Source organism: Eschrichtius robustus, chromosome 19, assembly GCF_028021215.1.
Source record: "Eschrichtius robustus isolate mEscRob2 chromosome 19, mEscRob2.pri, whole genome shotgun sequence".
In the NCBI taxonomy this organism is placed as follows: Eukaryota; Metazoa; Chordata; class Mammalia; order Artiodactyla; family Eschrichtiidae; genus Eschrichtius; species Eschrichtius robustus.
This window is the reverse complement of record NC_090842.1, coordinates 58,717,652-58,744,633: the sequence shown is the minus strand read 5'-3', so window position 1 is coordinate 58,744,633 and position 26,982 is coordinate 58,717,652. Positions and strand designations below refer to the sequence as shown.

General features: G+C 51.4%; 1 protein-coding gene and 1 non-coding gene across 2 annotated transcripts; both read left to right on the top strand.

The window, feature by feature from the left end:
- The first annotated feature begins 130 nt into the window (after positions 1 to 130).
- XRCC1 (X-ray repair cross complementing 1) lies at positions 131 to 23,580 on the top strand. The gene is made up of 17 exons (XM_068527579.1): positions 131 to 285; positions 1,142 to 1,234; positions 10,036 to 10,146; positions 16,681 to 16,839; positions 17,754 to 17,828; positions 17,925 to 18,030; positions 18,229 to 18,338; positions 18,420 to 18,525; positions 18,928 to 19,186; positions 19,486 to 19,602; positions 20,492 to 20,585; positions 20,745 to 20,877; positions 21,206 to 21,257; positions 21,355 to 21,491; positions 22,721 to 22,811; positions 23,213 to 23,288; positions 23,394 to 23,580. Exons 1-17 carry the CDS (start codon positions 235 to 237, stop codon positions 23,505 to 23,507), a joined length of 1,884 nt encoding a protein of 627 aa, XP_068383680.1. The 5' UTR covers positions 131 to 234; the 3' UTR covers positions 23,508 to 23,580.
- A 756-nt stretch (positions 23,581 to 24,336) lies between these two features.
- On the top strand, positions 24,337 to 24,409 carry TRNAG-UCC (transfer RNA glycine (anticodon UCC)). Its single transcript has one exon. It is a non-coding gene; the product is annotated as a tRNA-Gly (tRNA).
- The last annotated feature ends 2,573 nt before the right edge of the window (positions 24,410 to 26,982 follow it).

Genomic DNA, 26,982 nt, shown 5'->3' with positions numbered 1-26,982 from the left:
GCCAGAGGGAGGCGGGAAAAGCTCGTTGCTAGGCAACTCAGCCCCTCTCGCTTCTCTCGGGAGAGGCGCACTGGGCTTGCGCAGTGTTGACGCGACCTCCGGCGCGCCGCTGTTTGAAAGGCCCGAGCGTCGTGCGCTTGCGCAGTTAAGCCCGCGCAGGGCGCCCCAGCTGTCTGCACCCTAAACTCAGACCCTCCAGCATCTTCTTGGTCAGGCGAAGCCCACGACGTTGACATGCCGGAGATCCGCCTCCGCCATGTGGTGTCCTGCAGTAGCCAGGACTCGGTGAGGGACCGGCGTGGAGGAGGTTGGAAGAAGTAAAGGAATTCTTGAGGGGGCTCTAGGAGAACTTTTGGAGTCTAAAAGGGGTTGAACAATAATCAGTATCCGGGCTGCGAAGAAAAAAGAACTTTATTTGGGGTCTTAGGAACTGATATTAGAGAGACACAGATTTCCGTAAGACTGGAAGAGTGTTGGGAGAGAGAGTCAGGGGCTTATGAGGACAAAGGTCACCAGGTGGTTAAAGTCGTCTAGAGAGAATTGTAATTGCCTCTGATACAAGAAATATTTGGCTTTAAAAAATAGGCTGTCGTGAGTTGCTTTAGCGTAAATGTCCCATAAATAGATAGGCCGTCATGAGTTACTTTATGGTAAGTGTCCGATAAGTATCCTGAGTTGCTGGTAGATGTTCTGGATGCCTGTGTTTACTGCCATAAGTGGTCAAAAGGTCACATTCCATCCAGGCTGAGACCTGCCTGGTCACAATTCCTCAGTGGCCTCCCAGCTCCATTTTAGAGGAGCCCTTTTAGCACTACCGACTTCATTTTGATTTTCCTTTCACAAGAGGGACTTGGTGGAATTCCAAGGAGGGTCATGGGAGAATTTCTCAGAGGCCATAAGGGAATTCTTGAGAGAAGTGGAATAGAGGAACTTCCAGAGAGAAAAGGAGGGATAGGGGAGCTTCCTTGGAAGGCCCAGGGGTGAATTTCCAGGGGAAAATACTGTAGGGGACTCAAGGTAGAGTGTGTGGGGATTAATAGGGAAACTTAAATCCGGGGGATCTCAATGGAATAATCTGAGAGCTGGGGACCTAGCTCTCATCTCTGTACCCTAACTTTCCCTTTCCCACTCTTCTCTCCAGACCTACTGTGCAGAAAACCTTCTCAAGGCAGACACTTACCGAAAATGGCGGGCAGCCAAGGCGGGCGAGAAGACCATCTCTGTGGTGCTCCAGGTGATTCTGCCCCACCCCACCCCATCTCCTTAGTAGGAGTCTGGAGACCCAGGGTCCCGACTCTGCTCTGGAGTTAACTGGCAGTGAGTTGAGGCACTTTCCCTTTGGGCGTCAGCTTCCTCACCCGCAAAATGAGCAGTGTGATCCCGGGGAGAAAGGTGATCCAAGCACTAGGCCAGGGATGAATCGCTGTGTGGCCCAGGTAGGTTGCTGCTACTTTCGGGGCCTCAGTTTCCTCAGCTGGAACAGAGCGAATCATTGCCACGTATCCTGCCTTCTAAAGTCTCTGGGCTCAGGGCTGGAAGGTGTCTCATATCATCTAAGCCAATCAACCTCATTTTATTTTTTTATTTTAAAAAATATTTATTTACTTATTTGGCTGCGCTGGTCTTAGTTGTGGCAGGCGGGATCTAGTTCCCTGACCAGGGATCCAACCCAGGCTCTCTGCATTGGGAGTGTGGAGTCTTAACCACTGGACCACCAGGGAAGTCCACAATCAACCTCATTTTAAAGATGAGGAAACTGGGGCATAGGGCAGGGCGAAGTGAAGTGGCCAGTCTAAGCTACCATGTCTGGAATGCTGAGCGCTTTGGTACATTCTCTGTGAAGTTGGAGGGAGGCAAAGAGGAAAGGGTAGTTTGACCCAGGATGGTTACAGAATTCCAAACAGGCTCTTCCTCTCCGGCATAAGAAACTGGTGGGAGAAGCGAGCTAGGTGTGTTGCCAAGCATCTGCTCTTTGCCAGGTGCCGCCGGCCTCGGTGTTTTATTACCTGTGTGACCTGACTCTTCATGGAGTTGGATAATGTAGGGACGGTTATCACCACTAATAAATGGTGGTGCTAAGACCTGAACCTATTGTGGGTGTTCTTAGCCACTTTGTCACGCTGCTTTGTGTTCATACCTTGGCTTTCTTGATTTTGGCCACATTCCTCCCTTCTGAATGTAGGGGGTGTTTGGGGAGGGATGTTGGGGGCAAGGCTTACCTGATTGAGTTAAAACATATGATTGTCTCTCTCTTGCCCAGTGGTTCTGAAAAAGTTTTGGTTCACAGAACCTTTTGAGAATTAGGGAGAATCTGAGAATTCTCTTCCCAGGAAAAATACACAGCCCCACAAGATTTTCTGAATGATTTTAGGAATTTAAATATCTCCTAGGTCCCTAACATAGTGAGAATAATGAGAGCCAACATTTATTCAACATTACAGCTGCCTGGGAATTCCCTGGTGGTCCAGTGGTTAGGACTCCATGCTCCGAGGGCCCGGGTTCAATCCCTGGTCAGGGAACTAAAAGAACAAAAATTACAACTGCCGGTCACCATTCTAAACACTTCACGTGGGTTAATTCATTGAATCCTCATAAAAACCCCATGACCTCGAGTCTTTTATTATCCCCTTTTACAAGGAAGAAACTAGGCCCAGAGAGGTTATACAACTTGCCTAGAGCCAGTGTTTTTTTATTAGTCTTGGGACATGGATTCAAGACCCCACATGTCCCTCTTACTCACCCTGTGACCTCAGGCAAATGGTTTCTTTTCTCTGAACCTGTTTTCTCATCTGCCCATTGGGAATAATGTGATCTGAGCCCAGGGTTGTTGTGAAAATCCCGTGATGTAATGTTTGCAAAAGTGCCGTGTCAGCAGGCAGGTGTTTGTGTAAAGGGAGGGATTCATGTGTTCATTACTGGGCGATGATTCTGCTGGGCTCTCTTATGATCAGGAACATCCCATTTGGGTCTGCACCCCAGTTGCAGTGGGAGCAAGAAGAGACAGGATATGGGGAGTGAGGGAGCCAGAGGAGCCAGACAAGGCACAGGGTTCTCTGGCCTGGGAGACCAAAGGGGATATTGCAGCTGTCACCAAAGTGGGAAGCCTCGAGAAGGGGCAGCTTGAGAAGGTGATACATTGGGATGTCCGGGTTTGCTATGACTTTGGGACATCCAGGGGACAGCTAGCGATTGGACATGGAGCTGCAGATAGGGCTGTAGGAGTTGTCAGCACAGGGACAGGCCCTGGAGACTTGGGAGTGGATGGATTCATTTGTTCATTCATTCATAGAAGCGCCTTCTGTAGGCCCAGCACTGTTTTAGGTACTGGGGCATAGTGCAGTGGACAGCACAAGACAAACGTACGTCAGTCCTGTGGAGATTTTACGTTGGCAAGGAAAGACTGACAGATTAATAAGTAAAATGTATGTGTGTCAGGTGATGAGTGCTAGGGAGGAAATTACATGGTTAAGAGAAGTGAGGAGGGACTTCCCTGGTGGCGCAGTGGTTAAGACTCTGCGCTCCCAATGCAGGGGGCTGGGGTTCGATCCCTGGTCAGGGCACTAGATCTCACATGCGTGCCGCGACTAAGAGTTCACGTGCCACAACTAAGGAGCCCGTGGGCCACAACTAAGGAGCTGGTGAGCCGCAAGTAAGGAGCCTGCCTATCACGACTAAGACCCAGTGCAACCAAATACATAAATAAATAAATAAATATTAAAAAAAGAAAAAACAGGAATGAGAAATGCCTCCAGTGGGAGATGAGGCAGTGGCAAGAGGTTTTTTTTCTAAATACGGCGTTAGGGAAGGCCTTCCTGAGAAGCTAACCTTCAAGCAGAGTGAGTTATGCAGGCACCGGGGAAAGAAACAGAGTCCAAGGCAGGCTGGCGCCTGGTAGGCTGGTGCCTGGCGGGCTGGAGGGACAACAGCAAGCCCTGTGTGTGGGTGGAGTGGAGTTGACAGGGGAGAGGGGTAGGAGCTGATGGGGTGGGAGTAGAGGACCCCTAACCTACGTAAGGCCTAAAAGCCATTGTAAGGATTTAAGCATTTACTCTGCATGAGATGGGAGCCGTGGAAGACCTCTGAGCAGAGGAGGAACAGAATGTGACTTAGGTTCTCACAGAATCTTCTATTTATTTATTTATTTATTTATTTATTTATTTATTGGCTGTGTTGGGCCTTCGTTGCTGTGTGCGGGCTTTCTCTAGTTGCGGGGAGCGGGGGCTACTCTTCGTTGCAGCGTGAGGGCTTCTTATGGCGGTGGCTTCTCTTGTTGCAGAGCACGGGCTCTAGGCGCGCGGGCTTCAGTAGTTGTGGCTTGCGGGCTCAGTAGTTGTGGCTCGTGGGCTCTAGAGCGCAGGCTCAGTAGTTGTGGTGCACGGGCTTAGTTGCTCCACGGCATGTTGGATCTTCCCGGACCAGGGCTCGAACCCGAGTCCTCTGCATTGGCAGGTGGATTCTTAACCACTGAGCCACCAGGGAAGACCCCTCTCACAGAATCTTCTGTGAGGTTTCCAGGTTGAGAATAAACTGCAGGGGAGAAGTGCTGGAGCAGGCAGCACTGTCACAGCAGTTGTCGATTTATTTCGCGTTGGAGACCCTTTGGAAAATCTGGTGGCATTTGGCACTTGCCAGCATGCAGGGTGACTCCAAACTCACCAAATGCTAATTTTGGTTCTTTTCAAGCAAGTGATAAGCGGAAACTTCAGGACACCAAGACACGTAGATTGATCTGTGGATTTTCCTACTACTGTGTATTTTTTTCCCCTCAAATAGTATCTCACAGTATCTCTGTATTACCATCTGGGGTTCAGCCCTCTGCTCGTGACAGCCCCGCACGCCTTTTTCGTTTGCGGTGGCCGAAAGAGGCTCTGTCGCCAACCCATCACCTGCTCCCAGGAGGGCAGTTCCAGCCTCTTTGCTAACCGCTCCTGGGCCAGTGGGAGTGGCTGAGACGCAGCCCAGGTGTAACTCCCGTCCCCCGGATGCCGAGGTGTGTTCTTTAGAAAAAATGTTCACTAGCAAGGTGGACACGTTGTGTTTCTGTTTTTCACTGGTTTTCTCATCACCCAGTTTGCCATTGTGGTGTTTTAAAATTTTTTACCTTCTTTTGACATGACACGTGTGTACAGCAAAGTATGCAATCCAGTGAATCATCACAAACTACAGCCCATGTACTGCCAACCAGATCAAGGAACAGGACACACCCTCCTCCCACGTTCCTTCCTGTCACTGCCCCCCGCAAGGGTAACCATGACCCTGATTGTTAACGGCATGGATTAGCTTTGGCTGGTTTTGATTGTACATAAATGGAATCACACGGTATATAGTACTTTCACCTCTGGCTGCTCTTTTCTTTCCCAGCATTGTTTGTTAGTTTCATCCTCCTTGCTGGGTGTGGCTGCATAGTATTCCATTGTTGGAGATAACCACTGTGGTTTTATTAACTTATCAAATGGGTGTTATATGCATATGGTGCATAAACTCAAAAGGCACAAAAAGGAGGGTATACAGTGAAAAGGAAAAATTCCTCCTCACCACCTGCTTCCATTCCCTACCCCCACCCTCCCCATTTCTGCTGCCCAGGTCTTCCCTCCTGTGGCAACCACTGTGAGCAGTTTCTCGTGTGGCCCCCCCCCCCGGTCACTCTGTCCACCTACAAGCATATATATCCACCCCTCCCCGCCTTTTAGAAAGTACACTGTATGTAAACAGTCCTCTCCCTTGTTTTCTTCCAAGAAACTATATCTTGGAGATCCATTGTCATGGCATCAAGTTCTACCTTATTCTCTTTAATGGTGCATCAAGTTCTACCTTATTCTTTCATGGATGTGGAACGGTTTTTTTTGTTGTTGTTATATTGGAGTAGAGTTTATTAACAATGTTGTGTTAGTTTCAAGTGTACAGCAAAGTGATTCAGTTATACAAATACATGTATGTATTCTTTTTCAAATTCTTTTCCCATTTAGGTTATTACAGAGTATTGAGCAGAGTTTCCTGTGCTGTACAATAGGTCCTTGTTGGTTATCTATTTTAAATGTAGCAGTGTGTACATGTCAATCCCAAACTCCCAATCTGTGCCTCCCCGCAACCCTAGCCCCTGGTAACCATAAGTTCGTTCTCTAAGTCTGTGAGTCTGTTTCTGTTTTGTAGATAAGTTCGTTTGTATCTTTTTTTTTTTTTTAATAGACTCGGCATATAAGCAATATCATATGATATTTGTCTTGGAACAGTTTTTTTAATAAGATGTCTCTGGGACTTTGCAAACCTTCCATGTCTCATTTCTTCCACTGTTGTGAATTCTGTCTTCCTGGGAAAGGTGCACACAAACCTGGGCCACAGATGACTCATCCTATGCTTAAGCCTTTCTCCTAACAGCTGATCCTTACTGAACAGTCACTTCTTTTTTCTTGAGATAAAATTCACGTAATGTAAAGGTCATTATTTTAACCATTTAAAGTGTACAGTTCAGGGTTTTTTAGTATATTGACAGTGTTCTGCATTCATTACTGCTGTCTAATCCAGAACATTTTCCTCACCCCAAAAAGAAACTGAAAACCGTTAAGCGATCACTCCCTATTCCCCTCTCCCCACGTTGCCGCTGGCAACCACTGATGTACTTTTTTTTAAATAGGGAATTCAATTGTTTATTTTATTTTTTTTCACTCAAGTGAATTTACTGAATTAATCTGCATTTAACACTGCTGGTGTACATTTAAATCAACACTTGATATTAACCTTCTTTTTAATTTTTAAATCTTCAAGAAAAAAATATATTACTATTTTAGTTTAAACTTAAAAAAAATATATTCATTTATTTATTTTTATTTGGTTGTGCTGGGTCTTAGTTGTGGCAGGCGGGCTCCTCAGTTGCAGCTTGCCGGCTCCCCATTTGCAGCACGTGGACTCCTGAGTTGAAGCCAGTGAGCTCCTTAGTTGTGGCTCGAGAGCTCCTTAGTTGCGGAGGCGGGCTCCTTAGTTGTGGCATGCGAACTCTTAGTTGCGGCATGCACATGTGATCTAGTTCCCTGACCAGGGATCAAACCTGGGCCCCCCGCATTGGGAGCATGGAGTATGAACCACTGTGCCACCAGGGAAGTCCCTCCAATTTTTTTAAATTGAAGTATAGTTGATTTATAATATTGTGTTAGTTTTAGATTTTTTTTCAGATTCTCTTCCGTTATAGGTTACTACAAAATATGAAGTATAGTTCCCTGTGCAATACAGTAGGTCCTTGTTGGTTTTCTACTTTATATATTACTAGTGTGTACATGTATCACTGATGTACTTTTTGTCTCTATGGATTTGTCTCTACCGGACATTTATATGAATAAGACCATAGAATATGTGGCCTTTTGTGTCTGGCTCCTTTCACTCAGCATCAGGTTTTCTGGGTTCCTACATGTTGTAGCTTAGATCGGTGCTTCATTCCTTTTTACAGCTGAATACTGTTCCGTTGTAGGGAATATCATACAGTGTGTATCCATTCATAAACTGATGGGCATTTAGGTTGTTTCCATGTTTTTATAAGAGATTTTTTATTTATCAAAAGAAAGACAGGGGAGTATATGTGTGTGTTTAAAGTAGAAGTAGTCGTATATGAAATAAGAACCATTCATTAAAATACAAATATATACAGCCTACTAGATGGAGGGCCCCATGCTTTAAATGTGGGAGAGGCAGAGATTTTTTTTTTTTTTCAGCCACGCCTCACGGCATGCGGGATCTTAGTTCCCCGACCAGGGATCGAACCCTTGCTCCCTGCAGTGGAAGCTCGGAGTCTGAACCACTGGGCCGCCAGGGAATTCCCAAGCTGTTGAGTTTTTATGTCAAGGATTGAAAGTGGGGAATTGGGAAGCAGTGTTAGCTTGTCGTCAGGCAGTTGGGTCTGAATTTCTCTGCCAGTCACTAGCTATGTGTGACATGTGAGCCATTTATTTACCTGTCTGAGCCTCAGTTTCCCCATCTGTAAAGCTGGGAGAGTTACAGACCCTTCCTTCCAAGGTGGTTGTGAGGATTCAGTGATGCCTGGCCCAGGAAGAGCTTAGCTAAGTGTGGTAGGCAGAATAATGTCCCCCAGTAGATATCCACATCCTAATCCCAGAACCTGTGAATATGTCCTTTACATGGCAAAAGGGACTTTGTGGATGTGATGAGCTGAGGATCTTGAGATGGTGAGATTGGCCTGGATGATTGGTGCAGGGGTGTGTGTGTGTGCAGCGTAATCACAAGGGTCCTTGTAAGGGAAGGAGGGAGGCAGGAGAACCAGAGTCAGAGGAGATGTGAAGACGGAAGCAGAGGTTGGAGCAATGCCATTGCTGGCTCCAAAGATGGAGGAAGGGGCCACAGCCGAGGAGTGCAGGGGCCTCTAGAAACTGGAAACAAGACAAGGAAACGGGCTTCCCTGGTGGCGCAGTGGTTAAGAATCCCCCTGCCAACGCAGGGGACACAGGTTCGAGCCCTGGTCCTGGAAGATCCCACATGCCACGGAGCAACTAAGCCCGTGCGCCACAACTACTGAGTCTGCGAGCTTAGAGCCCGTGCTCCACAGCAAGATAAGCCACTGCAATGAGAAGCCCGCACACCTCAATGAAGACCCAATGCAGCCAAAAATAAATGAAATAAATTAATTTTTTAAAAAAGCTTTAATAATTAAAAAAAAAAAAGACAAGGAAACGATTCTCCCCCGGAAGTTCTAGAAGGAATGCAGCCCTGCTGACACCTTTATTTTAGCCCAGCCAGGTTACCTGGGCGCCAGCTGTGTGACCTCAGGGAAGTGATACAACCGCTTCCTGCCTCCATTTGCTTACGTGTGAAATAGAGATAATAATAGCTCCTGTCTCGCAGAGCTGTGGGGCGGAGAGAAGATACAGGTATTACGGGTCTGCCACGTCTGAGCACTTAGATGTCCGCTGCAATGGCTGTGGGTTGTGGTTAGTACGTGTCATCTAGACTCCCTTCGGAAGGAGGACTATTATGATGACCCTCCCCTTTCACTTGTGAGGAAACTGCAGCTCAGAGAGGTTATACGCCACCCAGGGCTGCACCGCTTGGAAGTGGCAGGGCTGGATTTGAAGTCAGGCTGGCCTCCCCACAAGCCCAGGCTCCTTCCTTCCCTGGAGGGATGTTCCTGCCTGCAGCAGCGTGCAGGCAGTGTCCGGGCCGCCTCCCGACTGGGAGGTGACAGGGCAGATCGGACCGTCAGATGATCCTGGTGTAGGGTGGCAGACTAGGTACCTTTGGGGGTCGTAGTAACTTGTCATTCTAGGAGCCAAATAAAAGATCCCCAGAGTGGAAAGCAGGAGGCTTGCTTCAGCCGTTCCTAACTGCCTTCCACCCCCACGTGGCCTTTACTGTCAGACAGAAATGGCAGAAACTTTGGGGGAAGTCACCCTACAGTCAGCTCTTTCCTTCTTTTGCCAAATAGTCATCAAGCAGCGACTAATATTGCCTCCTGACTGGCAGCGGCAGGGTGCCTGCTACATGCCAGGCCCTGAGGCCGTAGTATTTATGTGCGTAATCCTAGATAGGGTGATCATCCCCACTTTACAGGTGAGGAAACTGAGGCTCCAAGAGGTGAGCTGACAAGGCCATATAGCTAGCGTGTGGCAGAGCTGGGACTCAAACCCAGGAATCAGTGGTGAGCAAAACCAGACTAGGCCCCTACCCTCAGGGAGCTTCCCCGGAGCCCTGTGTGATTGGGGTTGGGGGTGACAGATGTGCCATTTGTCTGCATAGTGCCACCAAGGAGAGCTCTGTGGTGGCGGGTTAGAGGCCCATCCGGCAGAGTCTGGCGGAGTCAGGGAAGTGGGTGTGGGAGCTTATGCAGTCGGTCGGTGAATATTTTCGAGCTCTGACTCTACACCCTGTGCTGCGTGCAGGGGACACAGTGGCCCCACTCAGCCCTGTCTTCACTGTCACCGAGTTGACTTTGCAAGGAGACAGGGGGGCCCGGATGGGGGTCATCCATCTTCCGAGGTCCCGCAGGGAGCTGGGGAGGCAGAGCAGCACTGACAGTGCGCTTTCCCGCCCCTGCAGTTAGAGAAGGAGGAGCAGATACACAGCGTGGACATCGGGAACGACGGCTCGGCCTTCGTGGAGGTGCTGGTGGGCAGCTCAGCCGGAGGGGCCGGGGAGCAGGACTACGAGGTAAGCAGGGCCTTGGGGTGGGCCCCCTGCTGATCCCTGCCCCAGGTGCCCCCAGCGAGGCGCCAGGCCAGCGTGGAGGCGAGTCACACTGACCGTGGCCCTCTGGAGGAGCCCAGGGTTCCAGGAGACAAAGAGCAGACCCAGGTGATGAGCTGTGTGCGGCAGGGAGCGGGGGCGCAGGGACGCGGCTGAAATCGCAACATGGTTGCAGAAACAACCAGAGGCACCTGTTTGTTCTACCATTCAGTCTGCTGCTTGAGGGCAAAACTCCTTTTTTTCTGGTCCCAGAACTTCTCAGAGATGTCGCAGCCAATTGAGATTCCGAATTGCTTGGGGTGCCTCTCTTAGTTACTTTATTTGTGACAAATGTTTACAAGCCTTTTGCTCTATTACAAATACAGTAAGTCCCTTACATATGAATGAGTTGCGTTCCGAGAGCCCGTTCGTAAGTCCAGTTTGTTCATAAGTCCAACAAAGTTAGCCTAGGTACCCAACTAACACAATAGTATAGTACTGTACTGTAATAGGTTTATAATACTTTTCACACAAATAATACATAAAAAACAAACACACAAAACAAAACATTTTTAATCTTACAGTAGAGTACCTTGAAAAGTACAGTAGTACAGTACAACAGCTGGCATACAGGGACGCAGTCGCATCTTTGAAAGTTCACAACTTGAAAGTTTGTATGTAGGGGACTTACTGAATTTTAAAAATTGGCCCAATCCGCTTCCCTGGTGGCGCAGTGGTTGAGAATCTGCCTGCCAATGCAGGGGACACGGGTTCGAGCCCTGGTCTGGAAAGATCCCACATGCCGCGGAGCAACTAGGCCCGTGAGCCACAATTTACTGCGCCTGCGCGTCTGGAGCCCGTGCTCCGCAACAAGAGGGGCCACGACAGTGAGAGGCCCGCGCACCGCGATGAAGAGTGGCCCCCACTTGCCGCAACTAGAGAAAGCCCTCGCACAGAAACGAAGACCCAACACAGCCATAAATAAATAAATAAATAAACCCAAAAAAGTTAAAAAAAAAAAAAAAAGTAAATACTATTTAAAAAAAAAAAAAAAAAATTGGCCCAATCCTTTTTTTAACCGGTTGAATGAATTCGAGCCGGAGTGGTGAGATCATAATGAGCCAGCTGGTCAATCAGCTAATTGATTTTGGGTAAAAATAAACCTACTGTGAAAAAGAGAGGTTACAATTTTAAGTGAACAAACCAGTTTTCTACAAGATACGGTTTTTTTTCTTGCAGTGAGAAATTGTTTTCAATTGAGATATATTTCTCATATAATAAAACGCACAGGTCAGCGTTTTGATAGATGTACACACCTGCGTAACCGTCCCCCAGATCAAGACGTAGAGCATCGCCGGCCTTCCTGAAAGTTCCCTCGTGTCCCTTTGCAGTCACTCCTCCCACCCTCAGCTCAGGTCACCACTGATCTCTTTTCTTGCCTGTCCTAGAATTTCACATAAGTGGAATTTTATAGCATGTGTTCTTTTATTGTGGCTGGCTTTACTCAACATACTGTTTTTTTGATGTTCTAACATATCATATATATGTCAGTGGTCTGTTCCACCTTATTGTTGAGCAGTCTCACTGTAAGTGTAGATCTCAATTTGTTCATCCATTCTCTTGTTGACGGGCATCTGGGCTGTTGCCACTTTTTTTTTGGCCATGCTGTGCAGCCTACAGGATCTTAGTTCCCCAACCAGGGATTGAACCCAGGCCCCAGCAGTGAAAGTGCTGAGTCCTAATCACTGGACCACCAGGGAACTCCCCACCATTTTTTTTTTTTAATAAATTTATTTTATTTATTTATTTTTGGCTGCATTGGGTCTCTGTTGCTGTGTGCGGGCTTTCTCTAGTTGCGGCGAGCAGGGGCTACTCTTTGTTGCGTTGCGCGGGCTTCTCATTGCGGTGGCTTCCCTTGTTGCGGAGCACGGGCTCTAGGCGCGCGGGCTTTAGTAGTTGTAGCACACGGGCTCCGTAGTTGTGGCTCCTGGGCTCTAGAGCGCAGTCTCAGTAGTTGTGGCGCACAGGCTTAGTTGCTCCATGGCATGTGGGATCTTCCCAGACCAGGGCTCGAACCTGTGTCCCCTGCATTGGCAGGCGGATTCTTAACCACTGCACCACCAGGGAAGTCCACCACTTTTTGACTATTATGAAAAAAGCTGCTGCAAACATTCTTGTACAAGCCTCTGTATAGAGATCTCTTTTAGGTAAATACCTAAGAGTCGAATTGCAGGGTCTTCAGGTAGCTATATGTTTTAACCTTATTAGAAATGGACAGTTTTCCAAAATGGTTGTACCAGTTTATATTCCCTTCAGCAGTGTACGAGTTCTCTTTGCTTCCCATCCTTACTTCTGCTTGATATTGCCAGTCTTTTAAATGCATGCGTGTTGAATTTTATCAAGTGCTTTTTCCACCTTACAAGGTACATTTTAACCAGTGAGGTTTTCCTTGAACACACATTCTTATTCTAAAGGTTCTAGGGAATTCCCTGGCGATCCAGTGGTTAGGATGCCACGCTCTCACTGCCGAGGGTCCAGATTCCATCCCTGGTCGGGGAACTAAAATCCCACAAGCTGCGTGGTGTGGCCAAAAAGATAATAATAATAAAATAAAAGTTCTATAAGTTGTAAAAAGACAAACTAAGGCACGTTATGTTTTGAAGAGTTTATTTGAGCTAACAATTCAAATCAGGCAGCCAACACTGAAAAATGATTAGGGGTGCTGTGTGGCTGGGCTAGGACAGAGATTTTTAGAGAGAAAACAGGGAAGCCAGGCAAAGCAATTATTTAATTGGCTAGAGCTTAAATGGTTCCCTTACTTGGGAAAATCTAGTGACTTGGCTTTTCACGATTAGTTGATTTCATTTTCTTAGATTCGAGTCCACCAACTCTGGCTTAGATTTTGGTTGGTTTACTTAGGCTACCTAAGGCACTAGAGTCACTGAGTCTAATGGCCTCCCTGTTTAAAATTTTAAATAAAATCAACGGTCTTTGGAACTATAAAAAAAAAGTTTTCTGTTCTTCTTGGCAAACAGATTTAGATCAAAATTCTACTTCATGATTATGGAAACAGAGTAAGTGCATTTTTAGCTAAAACTTTATCTAATCGGGCGTGTGAATCTTTATTATTCTTATCTTATCTACCTAGAAAGGTGGAGTGGTTAGCTTAGGGCTTGATCTTTTCAGAGTCTGAAAACCCCTATGTCGATAGTCTCCCATTCTCTCAAGATTTTTAATTAAACTTCTGCTGGAAGTTTTGTTATAACTCCTAGCCAAGACTGAATTAAAGACTCTGGGCCTTATAAGGTCTGGCTTCTGCCCAGATACTAGATATGGTTGGAAGAGCCAAGAAAGAAAAGGAAAAAGGGCCGAGCAGAGCTGGTCCATGTTGATGTCACCCATACAAGCCAAGCCAAAGGCACATATTTTAATAACTAGTGACATTTTCTACAAAATCATCAACATTAAAAAAATATATTTATTTATTTGTTTATTTGGCCGCGCTGGGTCTTGGTTGCGGCATGCGGACTTCTTAGTTGCGACATGTGGGATCTAGTTCCCTGACCAGGGATCAAACCTGGGCCCCCTGCCTTGGGAGCATGGAGTCTTAACCACTGGATCGCCCGGGAAGTCCCAACATTTTTTTTTTTAACCCCTCCAAGTTCTGCAAAGGGGATATCTAAGCTTGCAAGGTTAACACAGTCTAGAGAATAAAGGTTTAATCCTAGAACCTTAAAGACAGTATTGGATAATAAAACAACTGGAGTTGTTTTCTCTTCACAATGAATGGGAGGAGAGTATATTCAGAGGGAGGCTCCCCCTTAGTGTGGGTGGCAGCTGCCAGCCACAGCTTGTGTTGCCCCTTCATTTAGTCACTAGATGGTAATTCAGCTCTCCCATCGGCTCAAAATCAGCCCTTTTATAAACAAGTGTAGTCAAGGCCAGGGAGCTGGCTTCCCTTCTGTATAATTTTTGTCATCTTTGCTGTTTCCTTTTCATAATCAAGAGCTGAGCACAGAGATACCTAGTTACAGTCTATGTTTTTCTCAGAAAAAAGCTTTTGTTTTCTAATTTCACAGCATGTCGGTTAGAAAAGAGACTAAGTAACAGATTATACCCAACTAAAGATGGCTTACTGCCTAAGAATATTTATTGTTTCCTTAGGAGGGAAGTCCAGCATTAGGCAGACCCAGAGTTGATTGGGCAACTGAACAAAGTCAGGGTGCTTGGTTGGGCACCTCTTGATTCTTTTGGTCTTGCCCACATGGTTACAAGATGGTTGCCATTGCTCCATCCATCACCTAGTAGCATCCAAAGCAGAAAGTGGAGGAGTGGAATGGCAGAAAAGCAGTGGTTTTCTTCCATCCTCTGTTTCTCTTTAATGAAGAAGGAAAATCTTTCCCAAAAGCCTCCAGCAGCCTTCCTCTTAACATCGAATTGCCCATCCTTGGACCAGCCACTGGCAGAGGAAGTCAGACTACTTGGACCAATCATGGTTCATCCCTTAGTGTTGGGCACGCAGCTCTTCCACTGCTTTTCAAAACTGCCTGGTCAGTTTTTGTTCCTGCATCATACTGTTAATAGCTCCGTTTATTTCTTTAGACTATTAAACACAATTACTTTTATATTGTGTGTTTGATAATGTCAATATGTGCAGTCTTTGTGGGTCTGAGTCTGCAGTTTGTGGTTTCTGCTGACCCTAAATCATGGCAGCCTGTTTCCTCATGCCTCATGGGTGTGTGTGTGTGTGTGTGTGATTGTTAATTCTTCTTTTGGGGAACGTATCTGTGGGAATTCTTTGAGGGCCTGGTTTGAAGTACGTTCCTCCAAAGAGGATTTGCCCCGGCATCAGGTGATACTACATACATGGGACCACTTAAAATTTTCACCTTGGGTTTTTCCACGCAGATAACTAGTGTGGATTTTTACTCCAAATCCTTGAGAGTACAGACCTGCGGTTAGGAGTCTCCAGAGAGAATTTTTCAGCTTTTCTCTGCTGTCCCCCCAGAGCTAAAGCCTCCCACTGACTCTCCCCACAAGGCACATTTCTCCCTAATTTACCCACAGAAGGTGTTGCCCGTTGGAGAGGCCCAGCTCTCTGCTCTGTGGCATGGTCCCTAAGATGCCTTTCTTCTTGACTTGGAGCACAGGCTTTCTTTCCTGGTCCCTCCTGCTCCCACCACCTAGAGCCCTTTAAAATCAAGCTCTCTGCCACCTGGAGTCAGCAACGGGGCAAACACCAACATCATTGCCACCCACTGTATCAGTCAGGGTCCCACCAGGAGACTGAAACCACACCAGTTAGTTTAACAGAGAGAATTAACGTAAAGAATTAGTAACGAGGTATTGAACTGAAGAGGCCAGAAGACTAAGGTAGGACGCGGAAGCAACTGCAGGGAGCAGTCACCACCCTTAGGGTTGGAGGAACAAAAGGAAGAGGTTGGCATGACTGAAGGGTAGATGTTTCGAAGCTTGGAGGTGGGGCCCTTGGAGCTGAAACTCAGACCCTGAGGAAGGGGAGCTCCCTGGCTGGTTCTGGTATGTCCCTGAGAGGGTGCAGTGAGGCCAGTTCTGCAGGTGTTGGGAAGCTGCAAACTGGATTCATCTGCCGCCCCGGGGGAAGAACAGCTGCAGACGAAGGAGCGAAGCACACCTGGGCGCTGCTGGGGGGATCTGCAAGAAGGCTCAGATCCCGCCTCCCTCCTCCAGCCTTGCAGCCTGTCTCTCTATCTCCCCCTGCTGGCAGAGCCTGACAAAGAGCGGCTGGAGATTAGAAATGTCCCCAGCATCCCAGAGCTGAGCCACCAAGGGTGGGGTGTTTTGTTTTGTTTTTCTTTTAAAAATATTTTTTGGTTTTTCTTCTTTTTTATTTTTTCTATTTTATTTTATTATTTATTTATTTATTTTGTTTGTTTTTTGAGGGCGGGTTTGAACTGAGAGACAGTCACTTAGTAATGGGTGCAGCTCCCCTACCTCTTTGGATTCTGCACTGTAATTTCTGGCCTCGAATACTTCCCTTCTGCTGACTCAGCTGTGCATTTCAAAAAGGTGTTTGAGGGAATTCCCTGGTGGTCCAGTGGTTAGGACTCCACGCTTTCACTGCCAAGGGCACAGGTTCAGTCCCCAGTCAGGAAACTTAAAATCCCACAAGCTGTGTGGTGCAGCCAAAAAAAAAATACAATAAGGTGTTTGAATATTGTGCCAGTCATTGTGAATATCCTCTGCTGGGAGGGCTCCTGAAGCTCCCTATCCTGAGGGTTCCCGCCATGTGGCCAGATGTGGAAGACTCTGGAAGAATTTAGAGAAGCGGAATAGAAGGATCCCTCTGGGGCCTGTGTCAGGGAAGGACTGACTGGAGGCCCAGAAATGAGAAGGGTCTAGAGGCCTTGAGGCAGGTTGAGGTACAGCTGGATCTGGCGACTCCCTGGTCCCTGCTCAGGCCCCTGCCCTCTTCCAGCCCCTAGGAGGTGTCACTGAAACCAGCCAGGCCTGATTCTCATCCTCTGTGCCTTTTCCCAGGTCCTTCTGGTCACCTCGTCTTTCATGTCCCCTTCCGAGAGTCGCAGTGGCTCAAATTCCAACCGCGTTCGCATTTTTGGGCCCGACAAGTTGGTCCGGGCAGCAGCAGAGAAGCGCTGGGACCGCGTCAAAATTGTCTGCAGCCAGCCCTACAGCAAGGTACCCAGGGTGGGAGTGGGGTCCTTGGTCCTGAGCCATGAGAGAGGCGAGAGGCCGATGTTGAGTCCCAGAGGGCTGGGAGGACCGGACAGTTGGTCTCCCTGTGGGATTTCAAGGAGGCTGGGTCCCTGCATTCTCTGAAATTGGTTTGAGGTCCTCCCCATATAGGAATCTTCGCTTCCTGGAGGAAGATTAGGAAGGATGACCTGCAAGACCTCAGGGGAATTGGGAGGGGGAGCTGCTGACTTGTTGGAGATGGGGCCTCGTAGAATTGGGCCTCAGAGTTAATATCACGAGATCTGGAGTCGGAACGCTGGTTTAAAACCTGGCTTCTCCACTCCTTAGCTGTGTGACCTCTGGCTTCAGTTTCCTGATCCTTATGGGGTTGCTGTAAGTTAGGGATGCTAAGCTGTGATGACGAGACCCGAGTATGTAACGACAGCACACAGTAAAGGTATACTTCTTATACCTCTGGATCTGTCCCGGGACGTGTTTGGCCCGTCATCCCGGACCCAGTCTCCTTCCATCTCATGGCTCTGCATCCACCCAGCAGAGGGGGAAAGAGTCTGGAGCATTTCTGAGTTCCAGAAGTGATACCCAGCTCTCCCTCCCATTCCGCAGGCAGGAATTTGGCACGCAGAGTGGATTCGCTTAGACACCCAGTAGCCTTTGCCAATTGCTCTGAGGCTCAAGGAGCTGGTGCATGTAAAGGGCTTTGCACCAAGCCTGACCCCAAGTTAGGGCTCAATGACAGCCTGCTGTTATTATCCTTGTCATTATCATGGGGGCACTTCCCCAGATGTGTGTGTCCATAGGAGGGAAAGAGCCAGAAAGGGGTTTCTGTCAATAAAAGGGATTGGGGCCAAGCCTTAGTCCTTGGCCCGGCTCCCTGATTCCCTCCCCTCCTCTCCCAGGATGCCCCCTATGGCCTGAGTTTTGTAAGGTTTCACAGCCCCCCAGACAAAGAGGAGGCCGAGGTCTCATCCCAGGTAAGCTCTACCTGCCACCGCCCAGAGCCTTCTCCCCACCTCTTCACCCCCACCTGCTGACAGCCCTCCCACTGCGCTGACCTTGTGGGACCTTAGAAAGTGACCAAGCTCGGCCAGTTCCGCGTGAAGGAGGAGGATGAGAGCGCCAGCTCCCTGAGACCCGGGGCTCTCTTCTTCAGCCGGATCAACAAGACCCCCCCAGGTGAGTGCGGGAAACCTGGGTCCTGAATGAGTAAAGGCCGGGGGCCTGGACTCCTGGGTCTGAGGGAGGAGGGGCCGGGGGCCTGGACTCCTGGGTCACTCCCGGGTCTTGGGAACAACACTCTGTGTCCCATGGATAGGAGCCGAAGGGTCTGAGGGTCCAGCCCTCTCAACCTGGCTCCACTTTCTCCCTCTGCAGTCGCAGCCAGTGACCCAGCAGGACCCAGCTATGCAGCTGCTACACTGCAGGCCTCCAGTGCCGCCTCCTCGGCCTCTCCGGCCTCCAAGACAGTAGGCAGCACCTCCAAGGTGAGATCATCGGACCCTGGTGGGGTGGAGAGGGAGGAGGTGAGCTGGAGGCCTCAGCCCATCCCACCCCCTCATCCACAGGAGTCCCCCAGAGGCAAGAGGAAGCTGGATTTGAGCCACGAAGAAAAGAAGACCCCCAGCAAACCGTCCGCCCAGCCCTCACCACCCGCCCTCAAGAGACCCAAATGTGAGCAAACTGGATTCCTTGTTCCCACAGGGGCCTGGATCCTGGGTCTGGGGGAGGAGGGGCCGGGGGCCTGGATCCTGGGTCTGGCGGGGGAGGGGCCGGGGGCCTGGACCCTGGGTCTGGGGGGGAGGGGCGGGGGGCCTGGGTCCTGGGTCTGGGGGAGGAGGGGCCGGGGGTCTGGATCCTGGGTCTGGGGGGGGAGGGGCCAGGGGCCTGGATCCTGGGTCTGGGGGAGTAGGGGCCGGGGGCCTGGATCCTGGGTCTGAGGGAGGAGGGGCCGGGGGCCTAGATCCTGGGTCTGAGGGAGGAGGGGCCGGGGGCCTGGATCCTGGGTCTGAGGGGAGAAGGGGTGGGGGTGTAGCCCTACACCTACTAACTGAATCCACTCCTTGGCCTCCCCAGTGCCAGCTCCCACCCATACCCCAGCCACTGCCCCTGTCCCTGCCGCAGCACGGGGGGCGGCGCCAGGGAAGCCCCGTGGAGAAGGCGCTGAGCCCAGGGCCCCCCGCACCGGCCCGCAGGAGCTGGGGAAGATCCTCCAGGGTGTGGTGGTGGTGCTGAGCGGCTTCCAGAACCCCTTCCGCTCGGAGCTCCGGGACAAGGCCCTGGAGCTGGGGGCCAAGTATCGGCCAGACTGGACTCCAGACAGCACCCACCTCATGTAGGCCTGCGCCCCCTCCCCACGCTCCCCGCTGCCCCTCCTCTGCCTCCCTTCGTCTCCTCCGTGTTGCCTTCTCTCTGTTACTTCACCTCTCTGTATCCTCTGCCTCTTGTTCTCTTTTTCTTCTTCCCTCTGATTCTTAAGTCTTTCCCTCGGCCTCCCTGTGTCTTTTCTGCTTCTCCCACATCTGCCCCGTGTCTCTCCCTGTCTCTCTCTCTCTCTCTGTGCCCCTTGTCTCTCTTTGCTCTTCACCTCTCAGATCACACCAGGCTGACACCCTCCATTCCGCTCCCTGCCAGCTGCGCCTTTGCCAACACCCCCAAGTACAGCCAGGTCCTAGGCCTCGGAGGCCGAATCGTGCGGAAAGAGTGGGTGCTGGACTGTCACCGCATGCGGCGGCGGCTGCCCTCTCGGAGGTGAGGCCTCACCGCGCGCATGTGGTTTACACACGCACACCCCGACCCTGCCCCTTGTCCCCATGCTGGGCAGTGTCAGGGATCTGGAGAGAAATCAGGCCGGGCCCTGCTGGCCCAGACTCAGCAGACTTCCCACAGGAGGAGGGGCCGGGGGGGGGGGGTGGGGGGGGTCAGGGGGGGCGGTCCGTGCAGGGCTCTGGGAAGTCTGCTTAGCGAAGGAAAAGGACACTGCAGGCTGGAGACACAGCATTCCCAAAGCCTCAGGGCAGAGAGCGGAGTGTTGGGACCCGTTCACATTCCTTCACCCGAAGCCCCTGCTCGGCGCCAGGCTGGGCTGTGCAATGCTGGCCCCGGACGTCGGGTCCTGCCTTCGAAGGCCTCTGACTTCGATGAGGGGCCGGACTTAGCTCTAAAACAGTTTGGAGGCAGGCCCAAGGGGAGGACCGCAAGTGAGCTAGGGGTCTTCACGGAAGAGAACAGGTTCACCAGGCTGAACAGAGGCAGAGAGCATGCCTGGGCGGAGGAGCCAGGGTTGGGTCAGCCTGGTGTGTGCCCGGAGGAGCTGCAGGGGCACTTAGCACCTAATGAGAAACTGACTTTGATTCTCAAAGGGGAGAATTATTTCTGGTTTTTTTTGTCGTTCCCTTTCTGAAATGAGTCATTTCTTCCCGAAGAGGGAAGGGAAGCCAGGAAGTGCTCTGGTCTCCGGTGTGGGTGCCTGGGGGTCTCTGGGGCCCTCCCTGGAGCTGGGAGGAGGGGCCACGGTTGCCACCCTGAGTATTTAGTAAATACTGAATAAATAGCCAGTGCCTGTTGCTTCCTAAGCCCCCTCCCCACCTCCCCCAGAGGACACATCTGCTGTTTGTCTGAGGCCTGATTCCTCCCCCAGGTACCTCATGGCTGGGCCAGACTCGAGCAGCGAGGACGAGGGGGGCTCTCACGGCGGCAGCAGTGGGGATGAAGCCCCCAAGCCTCCCCGAAAGGTCTGATGCCCCCGGCCTGGGCGGGGGAGGGTGGAGTGGGGGGGGGGACATGGGTGTGTCATGGTACCCAAACTCTCTACTCCCGCCTCCTGCAGGCGCCCCCCACACTCACACCCACGCCGCCCCTTCCGTCCTTGCTGACCCACCCTCCCTCCTCAGCGCCCCCAAACCAAAGCCAAGCCCTCTCAGGCAGCAGGACCTAGCTCACCCCAGAGACCCCCAACCCCAGAAGAGACCAAACCACCCTCACCAGGGCCCCAGGAAGATACTGACACCAAGGGGGAGCAGTCAGGTCAGAGCCTGAGGGAGGAGGGGCCGGGGGCCTGGATCCTGGGTCTGAGGGGGGAGGGGCTGGGGGGCCTGGATCCTGGGTCTGAGGGGGGAGGGGCCGGGGGCCTGCATCCTGGGTCTGAGGTGGGAGGGGCTGGGGGTCTGGATCCTGGGGCTGAGGAGGGAGGGGCTGGATTCCAGGCAATGGATCTAACTGGATTTGGAGGGCCACTGAGGCTGGGGGTTGGGATGCCTGCGTCTGTGCTCAGGCGTGAGACTGGGAGGGAAGGTTACCAGTCTTCCCAGAAGAGAAGGCAGGGGCCTCGCATTGACTAAGCTTCCATTCGCAGGACAGGACAATGGGGCAGAAGATTCTGGGGACACCGAGGACGAGCTGAGGAGGTAGGGTTTGGGCTGGGGGTCAGTCAGGGTGGCCCTGGCCGTGGGGGAGGGGCGTCTGGTCTGCATGCTCCTGCCCGACCCCTCTTGGCCTCTCCAGGGTGGCTGAGCAGAAGGAACAAAGGCCGCCCTCCGGCGAGGAGAATGGCAAGGACCCGTACGCAGGGTCCACGGATGAGAACACGGACGATGAAGGTCCCCCGGAGTCTCCCAATCTGCCGATTCCCGAGCTCCCAGGTGGGAAATCCTCCCTCCTGATGTGGGATTTGGCCCTGTTACTTCTCTGCCATGACTTGCCCCAGCCCGTCCTGGGATGGCTGCTGCCCCCTGTGACTTGTCTTCCAGGCTCCTCACCCCCAGTCCCTGGCCTTTGCCACCTCCTTGTCCTCTTAGGCCTGTTCCCTTCCCTTCAGCATCCTCTCCTGACTTCCCTCTCTGTCCCTGTCCTGACTTCTGCTGTGACCACTTCCATCACAGCCCAGCCCCAGGCGAGACCCCCTTTGGCTTTCCACTCCCTCACGGCGGGGGCCTCCCACTCCCTAGGCTTCAGGATCACCCAGGGGCTTTTAAAATCTGCAGGTGCCCAGGCTCCACCCCACCGGGTTCAGCTTTGTCAGTGTGTGGCGGGGCCTGGGGAACACAGGTGCTGTGGGTGCTGATCTCTGTTGGGACCTACGTGATGCCAGCATTGTTATTCGTCACCCCAGACATGATCACGGGGGGCGTGGGGCAGGGCCAGGTCAAGAATGAAAGGAGAGGGGAACTGCCCTGGCGGCCCAGTGGTTAAGACTCTGGAGTCTGTGCTCCCATTGCAGGGGGCGCGGGTTCGATCCCTGGTCGGGGAACTAAGATCCCACATGCTGCGCGGTGAGGCCAAAAAAAAAAAGAGAGAGAATGAAGGGAGAGCCGGGCAGTCAGAGGGTCTGAGCAGAGGTGAGGGTCAGTGGCCACTGGAAGAAGCCGTTTCTGCTTGGTTCCTCATGGGTGATGGGCAGGAAAGTACTTTGATCCTCCAAAGCCTCAAACATGGCATTGGCAAATTGATGGAAAATCGTGTCAAACTGGAATGAAGAACCACCCTGAGGGTCAGAGCCAGAGAAGGCGCTGATTAAAAAGTAGTGGGACAGCCATGGCGAGGAAGTGGCAGGATGTGAAATTTCCAAGCCAGGCCAAGCTAATGAAGTGATTGACCTGGTGTAAGAAACATGTTGCAATAATAGTAATTGCATCTTTTATCATTCTTGCAACAAAACGAAGCAAAACTCCCCAGAGGCTCAGATGGGTCTGGCTGGGAACCACTGCTTGTCATGGATTATTCCCGTGCCAGGCTGTACACAGACACCCCTTTCCCCCTCCAGCCACTGCGCTGGCCTTGCTGTCCTGCCTCTGAGTGTTCTGTGGCTCCTGGCTGGTGCCCTGGGACTCCAGGGGCCTCACGCTTGGCTCTCCCGCCATCTCCCCTGCAGACTTTTTCCAGGGCAAACACTTCTTCCTGTACGGGGAGTTCCCGGGGGACGAGCGGCGGATGCTCAGCCGTTATGTCACAGCCTTCAACGGGTCAGTCTCCGGGGACAGGGGAGGCAGGGGAGGAGGTGCGGTAGGTCGTGGGGAGAAGGGCCATCGGGAGGATGGAGAAGGGCGTACCCCCAGGCTGGGCACAGGCTGTGGAGTTCCGTGCCGGTCCTGCTCACTCTGCTGGGCAGCCCTGGATGCATAGCTTCCCCTCGGGTTCCTCTTCTCTAAAGCGAGGCTCCACACTGCCCTTCTGAAAGGATTGGCGCCTGCGGGAGCTGTCAGTTTCGGGGCTGTGGCGAGCCTGGCACGTGGGAGAGTGGGCGACCCACAGGCGGCCTATAGGGGATGTAGGTGGGGATGGAGAATGGCCTCTGAGGATGGTTGGGGAGTAGGGTGTCAAGAGAGGGGACACCGATTCTCTGCCTCTTTTCTTCTCCTGCCAGGGAGCTTGAGGACTATATGAGCGACCGGGTACAGTTTGTGATCACAGCACAGGAGTGGGACCCCAGCTTTGAGGAGGTGAGTCCTGAAGGGGCAGGGAGAGGGAGACCAAACCTGCCCTAGCATCCCCCCGACCCCTTCCTGGCTCACATGTTCCTGCATGCACCCCACCCCACCCTGCAGGCCTTGATGGACAACCCCTCCTTGGTGTTCGTCCGTCCCCGGTGGATCTACAGTTGCAACGAGAAGCAGAAGTTACTTCCCCACCAGCTCTACGGGGTGGTGCCCCAGGCGTGAAGTATGTGCTCATACACACATGGGTTTAATAAAGGTGACTTGGTTTGGAGCGGCTGCCCCTCTCACCCGTGTCTCCCAGAACCCACAACAGGTTCCCCGCTTTCTGTCTTATGTTTGGTTTTGCTTCCCCTCTGAAGGCCGGGTCTTTGGGCTGCCTAATGACTCCTGTGCTGGGGTCCTGGAAAGAACAAAGGGCTCTCTATCTGGGGTCTGGTAGGGAAGGAGCTCTTTGTCACTTCTTCGGGGCCCCTCCCCCCTTTGGTGGCAGGTGGCAGAGAATTAGGAATCTGACACTCAGCACCACCCTCAGCTGGTCTGACCCCCCTGGAGCCCATTCCTGTGTCTCGGTTGTCCCTCTGGGGGTCCTGGACTAGGGGCTGGCATATTCATGGGATGGGCCTCTCTCTCTGTAAGTCTCAGCTCTCTGGGCCAGGGACATCTCCCTTTCTCCAGGGCTCTCAGAAGTAGCTGTGAAACCGTCACCAGCCTGGTTTGATATCACCTCATTTGGGAGGTAGAATTGGGGGAAGGGGCATTTTAATCACCCCCCCCAAATCCTGAACCCCCTTCAAGGCTCCACCACATTTAAGGTGGGAACTGAACTGGGCGTTAGAGAATCAGGGTAGGTGGGATGGGGCCATGGTGTGGGTGAAGGCCGGGCAGTGGGAGCCAGCCTGGTGCCCGGGGGGCAGGTGAAGGAGCACGCCCCTCTGGTGAGAGGCTTCAGGGGCAGACCGAGCTGGAAAGGTGGGCACAGGCCTGGCAGCTGTGCCGTCCAGTGCAGCAGCTGCTGGACACACGTGGCTACTTAACCTTAACGACAGGGACTTCCCCGGCGGTCCAGTGGTTAGGACTCTGCGCTTCCACTGCAGGGGGCCCGGGTTCGATCCCCGGTTGGGGAACTGAGATCCCGCATGCCTCGCGGCGCGGCCATAAATAAATAAATAAATGAATGAATGAATAAAACTTAAGGACAGTGAAACGAAAGGAAAAATTCAGTTACACTGGCCACAGTTCAAGTGCTCACTGGCTCCTGGGCTGGACAGCACGGATGGAGAGCCTTTCCCTTGCTGTAGAAAGCAGGACAGGGCGGTCCAGAAGCACTGTGGACAGCAGGCTGAGAAGCTCGGACTTCATCCTTGGGAGGTCAGGAAGGGGTCGAAGGGCAAAGGGCAGGGTCAGAGCTGGGTAGCAAATGACCACAAACTTAGTGCCTTAAAAGAAAGGTATAACCTTCTAGGTCTGGAGGTCTGAAGTCCAAAATGGGTCTCACTGGGCTAAACATCATGTAGGCAGGGGGACTTCCCTGGTGGCACAGTGGTTAAGAATCTGCCTGCCAGTGCAGGGGACACGGGTTCGATCCCTGGTCCAGGAAGATCCCACGTGCCGCGGAGCAACTAAACCTGTGCGTCACAATTACTGAACCTGCGCTCTAGAGCCCACGAGCCACACTACTGAGCCTGCGCTCTAGAGCCTGCGAGTCACAACTACTGAAGCCTGTGTGCCTAGAGCCCGTGCTCCGCAACAAGAGAAGCCACTGCAGTGAGAAGCCCGCACACCACGACAAAGAGTAGCCTTCGCTCTCCACAACTAGAGAAAGCCCGCACGCGGCAACGAAGACCCAATGCAGCTAAAAATAAATAAATTAAATAAATAAATTTTTTTTAAAAAGGTGTAGGCAGGGCTGCGCTCCTTTTGGAGGCTCCAGGAGAGAACCCGCGTTCTTGTCTTTTCCAGCTTCTAGCAGCTGCCCACGCCCCACGCCCCTTTTATCTTCAAAGCCAGCAACGGCCAGGCCAGTCGAGTCTTACTCATGCTGTGTCACTGACACTGACTCTTCCTGTGATTACACTGAGCCCAGCCAGATAACCTGGGATAATCTCCCTGTTTTAAAGCCAGCCACTTAGCAACCTTCATTCCTCATGCTGCCTTAATTCAACCTTTGCCACATAACACATCCGTAGGTTCCAGGGATTAGGATGTGGGCATCTTTGGGAGGCCATTATTCTGCCCACCACACCCACCACGTGTGAGACAGTGGGGCTGCAGAGTGAAAAAACAGACACGAGTCCCCTGCTCTTACGGGGCTGACACTCTGCCGGGGGAGAGAGACGGCAAGTGTCCTGCAGTGTGGGGCGGCGATAAATGCTGTGTGAGCAGAAAAAGCCAGGCAGTGTTGTTATACAGTGATGAGAGTGATCGGGTCATCAGGGAACGTGTCTCAGAGGACTCACCTGTCTGCAGGGACTTGGGAGAAGTAAGGGAGGTTCTGGGGGAACCATTCCAGGCAGAGGAAAAGCAAGTGCAGAGGTCTTCAGGCAGGACAAGTGCAAGGAGTAGCAGGGTGTCGGGGTATCAGGAAAACCCAGGATCCACCCTGACCCAGCACTGTCCCTTGCTTGGTTGCGGGCAAATCCCATCCCTCCTGCACCCAGCTTTCCCATCTGGACAAAGTAAGGTTGGACCAGATGGACACCCCCCAGATGAGTTTGTGTCCTTGAAACGTTGATGGCGGTGGGGTGGGGTCGCTTTGGAGGAAATCTTCCGGGGCAGCTCCACGGTAAATATGGACACAAGCCATACTGCTGGCCTTGGGGGAGGGAGCCTGCCCCTCTGCTGCCCCTCCCCCCTCCCCCAAGGGCCTTGCTGAGCAGCCTGCAGTCCTGAGGCCCCCTGATTTCCATTTGTCTGCTTGGTTCCAGCCTCATGCTGGAGATTGCACAAACCACCTCTCATTCCATCCTCCACACCTTTCAGATCTGAGCTCTGAACAATAGCTCCTCAAGAAGGCCTTTCCTCACCCTCTATATCTAAGCGTATTTGCCAGGTCTACCCTCATAATACTGTCTCTCTATCATCGTTGTAACTTGGTTTGCTTATGATCAAATTTACCAGTCTTTTCCTCTACGATTTGTACTTCTTGTGTCTTAAAGATACTTTCTCTGCCTCTGAGGTTACTAAGGGATTCTCCTTTATTTCCATCTAAATGCTCTAGAGTTTTGTGTTTCAGACTTAGATCTTAAATCACTAGAAACTAATTTTTGTGTATGCTGTGAGGTAGAGAGCCTCATTAGTTTCTATGTTGCTGTAACACATTACCAAAATCATAGGCTTTAAACAACACAAATTTATTTTATAGTCCTGGAGGTCAGTAGTCCAAAATCGGTCTGAGTGGGCTAAAATCATGGTGCTGGCCAGGCTGTGTTCCTTCTGTCTTTTAAAATTATTTTAATGTTATTTTTTATTTTATTTATCTACTTATTTAAACTTTTATTTTGCTGTGTTCCTTCTGGAAGCTCTAGGGGAGAACCCATTTCCTTGCCTTTTTTAGCCTCTAGAAGCTGCCTGCATTCCTTGACCCGTGGTCCCACATCACTCCAGTCTCTGCTTCCATTGGCAACATCTCCTCTGACTCCTCTGCTTCCCTCTTTCCCATGTAAGGACCCTTGTGATTACACTGGGCCCACTGGAATAA